This window comes from Salvia splendens, chromosome 21 (assembly GCF_004379255.2).
Source record: "Salvia splendens isolate huo1 chromosome 21, SspV2, whole genome shotgun sequence".
Lineage (NCBI taxonomy): Eukaryota > Viridiplantae > Streptophyta > Magnoliopsida > Lamiales > Lamiaceae > Salvia > Salvia splendens.
Window position 1 is genome coordinate 901,013 of NC_056052.1, and position 3,762 is coordinate 904,774.

Genomic DNA, 3,762 nt, shown 5'->3' on the forward strand with positions numbered 1-3,762 from the left:
GCAAGGGAAGGTATGTGGGAGATCTGTATCTGAAGCAAACATTCGTGAGCTTCTCGCATGTTTAATAGAGATGCGAGAGCCTCATGCGTCGCGAGAAGCTCTCGCGTCATTCCTTGTTTGTAATACTCCCTACATCTCGTAATAGGAGTCCTATTTAGTTATGACACAAGTTTTAAGAAATGTAAAGAAAAGTAAGTTTAATAAGTTAGTGTAATATGAGTGGAATAACAAAAATATGAGTCTCACTTATATATATTAGTTTTATAATAAAATGTAAGTGGAATAAGTTGGTGAATTGTGAGACATACTTGGTAAAAGTGAAATAAGACTCTTATTCTTGAAAGTACCAAAATGATAAAATATGACTCATATTGTTTGACGCGGAGAGTATGTTATTTTATGGGTACATATATGGAATTTTGCCTTTAGGTTGGCCGATTCAACTGGTTCGGTTTTGCGGCACTCTCTCTGGTTCGGTTTACACTATGATTGTGTGTGTGTGTTTTTGCTAGCAGCCATAACCACACAGTCACAAAGTTGAGTTGACTGAGAGGAGAAACCAGAGAGAGAGAGATGCCATACGGTGCCGTGATTTCTGTACTGAAGACTCTAGATGAGCTCCAATTTGAGTCTCGATTTCAAAAGATTCAGTATCCTGGATCCGAAGTCCGCACCCTCCAAAATAACCTCACCTTCTTGAAAAATTTTCTGAAAAGGGAACCCCCTGGCATCACTGATTTGGAAGCCAAAATCAGAGAGACGATGTACGATGCCGAAGACGTTTTAGATTCCAATCTCTCCAATTTCATCCTCAATTCTGAAAGCGCAACCTGGGACGAAGACAACTACATTTCCAGCTTCACTCAAGCCTTGGAGGAAGTCAACACCAAAGTCGATTCCATCGCAGAAACGGCCAGGACGCTCAGCCCTCACGCCGACCGCCCCTTGCTGCTGATGCCGCCTGTGCCAGAAGTCAGCCGCCGGAGCTTGATCGTGGGGCGTGAGAAGGACTTCATTGATTTAAAATATCGGCTCACGGCTGGATCTGCCTCGCTCCAGACGGTCCCGGTATTAGGGATTCGTGGGATTGGTAAGACGCATCTCGCCCAAACTGTTTACGATGACCCGGACGTCGTTTCGATGTTCAAAATGCGCGCTTGGGTTGAGGTATCGCTGGATTACAGCAAGAAGGAAATCCTGCTGGGGCTCCTGCGCTCCATGAGAAAACTTGGCAGTGGGAAGGGTCAGGAGATTGCAGAAGACGATTTGGCGAGGCGCCTCTCCAAAGTTCTGAGCCTGGGGAATTATCTCGTTGTGTTGGATGACGTGTGTAATCCCGAGGCATGGGACAATCTCAGGGAGCTGTTCCCGGATTGGCACAATGGAAGTCGAGTCATGTTAACTACAACGCAGAAAAAGGTAGCCGAGAACGGAGGGGGTTTCATCAAGGAAATCCGCCCCCTCGATGGAGATGAGCCCTGGGCTTTGCTTCAAAGCGTGGTCTTCCGCTACAAGGCGTGCCCGGAGAAGTTGGTGGCAACGGCAAAGCGTGTCTCGGATAATTGCAAAGGTCTCCCTTTAGCTATAGTGACGATTGGGGGAGTTCTGATGGAGGCTGGCCCTAACGATTGGGAGATTGCAGCTTCTTCTCTCACTCACTGCGGTAACTCATGTGATGACCTCATTGATTCAGTTATGTCTTTGAGCTATAAGAGTTTGCCAAAGTATGCTAAAGCTTGCCTTCTCTATATGGGGATATTCCCGAACAATTATGACATACCTCTCTCCAAGCTCTTCAAATTGTGGATTGCGGAAGGATTTATCGACAAGAATGAGCAGTTCAATAGCCTCGAGAAAATGGCGGATGGGTGCTTGTCGCTGCTTGTGGAAAGAGGCATCGTTGTGGTCTCTGAGCGGAACCCTGTTGGAAAGATCAAAACGTGCAGAGTTGATGGAGTTTATTATGAGTTTTTGAAGAAGAAGGCGGAGGAGGAGGAGAAGTTCTTCCATGTGGTAGATAGCTACACGACCTCTTTCCCTGATGACACTTGGACACATGAACGGTTTTCTATTCGTGTGAACATCCAGTTTGCGGGTAAAGATGAGTTGAAGTTGAAAAAACCGGTCCGCTCTCTGCTCTTTGATGGCGCACAAGAGCAGAATCCGCGGTGGGTGCACTTAGATTTCAAGTTCCTTAGGGTGTTGGATGCTCTTAAAATCAAGCTCTATGGCTTCCCAGATGAAATTCTCAAGTTGGTTCATTTGAGGTACCTTGCTCTCACCTATCCCGGTGAGATACCAGATGAAATTTGTGGGCTTTGGAACCTTCAATTCTTGATCATCCTCCAGCATGTCAGCAGCAAAACATCCGAGGTTGTGTCGTGGCTGCCAATAGAAATTTGGAATATGAGTGAACTGAGGCATCTGCAGTTGATGGGGAGAGACTTGCCAGCTCCTTCCACAAGTAGTCCACGGCTTGAAAACCTTGTAACGCTTCTGGATGTGAGCTCCCATAGCTGCACCCCAGAAATTTTCGAGAGAGTTCCAAACTTGAAAAAGTTAGGAGTTCGGATAGAATCACCAGCATTGGATGCTGCTCAAGACTTGAGCTTTCTCAGTCACCTCACTTTGCTTGCAAGCCTCGAGTCATTCAAATGTGTGGTTATGCATCCTGATTTCACGTCTCAAGTCGCATCTCCCAATCCCATCGTTGTTTCTTTCCCTGCCACTCTTACAAAGATATCTTTGAGCGGATGTGGGCTTTCATGGGATAATATGAAGGCCATTGCCACACTGCCCAAGCTTGAATCACTGAAACTGCGGTGGTATGCCTTCCGCGGCTCTGAGTGGAACCAGAAGGGAGATGGGAAGGATTTCCCGCGGCTGAGATTCTTGCTGCTTGAAGACTTGGATATACAGTGGTGGAAAGCCGGCAGCGGACATTTCCCATGGCTGACAAATCTGGTGATTAGGCACTGTTACAAATTGCAAGAAATCCCTGCAGTAATAGGGAATATCCCAACGCTTAAAAAGATAGAACTGGTTGATTGCAACTCATCCGCTCAGAGATGCGCTCAAGAAATAAAGATGGATCGACAGAGCAGAGGATATATCCGAGTCGACTTTCATTCTTCCCGTGATGATTAGAAGTGTCACACACTGCCTGAATTCAAGAATGAAAAATTGCAGTATGGGAAGTTGATGTGCACAGCTTGTTCGGGTGCTTTCTTTCATTTTGTAGTGTTTGCTACTGAGTTCATTTACTGTCATCAGTTGAGTCTATGCTAGAATTGTTTTTACTATTAATGGTACACGATCTGTTTCAGTTCAGTTTATTTCAAAAAAAGGTTTGCTCTCTGAGCTTATATCAACAACTTATAACATACGATCTTTTTAAAGCTATAGAGAGAATTGTTTTGAAAACATCAATTGGAATGAAAAAACATATTTTCTGGTGAAGTTATAAGTCGGGTTTGTTAAACTAAAAGAGTTATAAGAGCACTAACAACGGTGAGGAACCCACCGTCCGTGCCAGCGGCACGGAGACGGTGTCTGCCGCTGCGCTCGCGCCGCTGGCACCGTGCTGCTCGATGCATCGAGCACGTCCGTGCCAGCGAGCAGGCGACGTGGCAGCGTGTGATTGACCAACGGCATATCCGTTGGAAAATCTTTTTTTTTTTAATTTAAAAATTGAAAATAATACCAAAAAATAAAAAAATTCCCAATCCCAAAAAAATGCCGGGTTTTTTGCCCGTTTTTCTG

The 3,762-nt window shown here is 45.4% G+C and overlaps 1 protein-coding gene across 1 annotated transcript; it reads left to right on the top strand.

The window, feature by feature from the left end:
- Positions 1-573: 573 nt before the first annotated feature.
- Positions 574-3,147, top strand: LOC121785236 (putative late blight resistance protein homolog R1A-10). Its single transcript, XM_042183620.1, has one exon. It carries the CDS (start codon positions 574-576, stop codon positions 3,145-3,147), a length of 2,574 nt encoding a protein of 857 aa, XP_042039554.1.
- Positions 3,148-3,762: the final 615 nt, after the last annotated feature.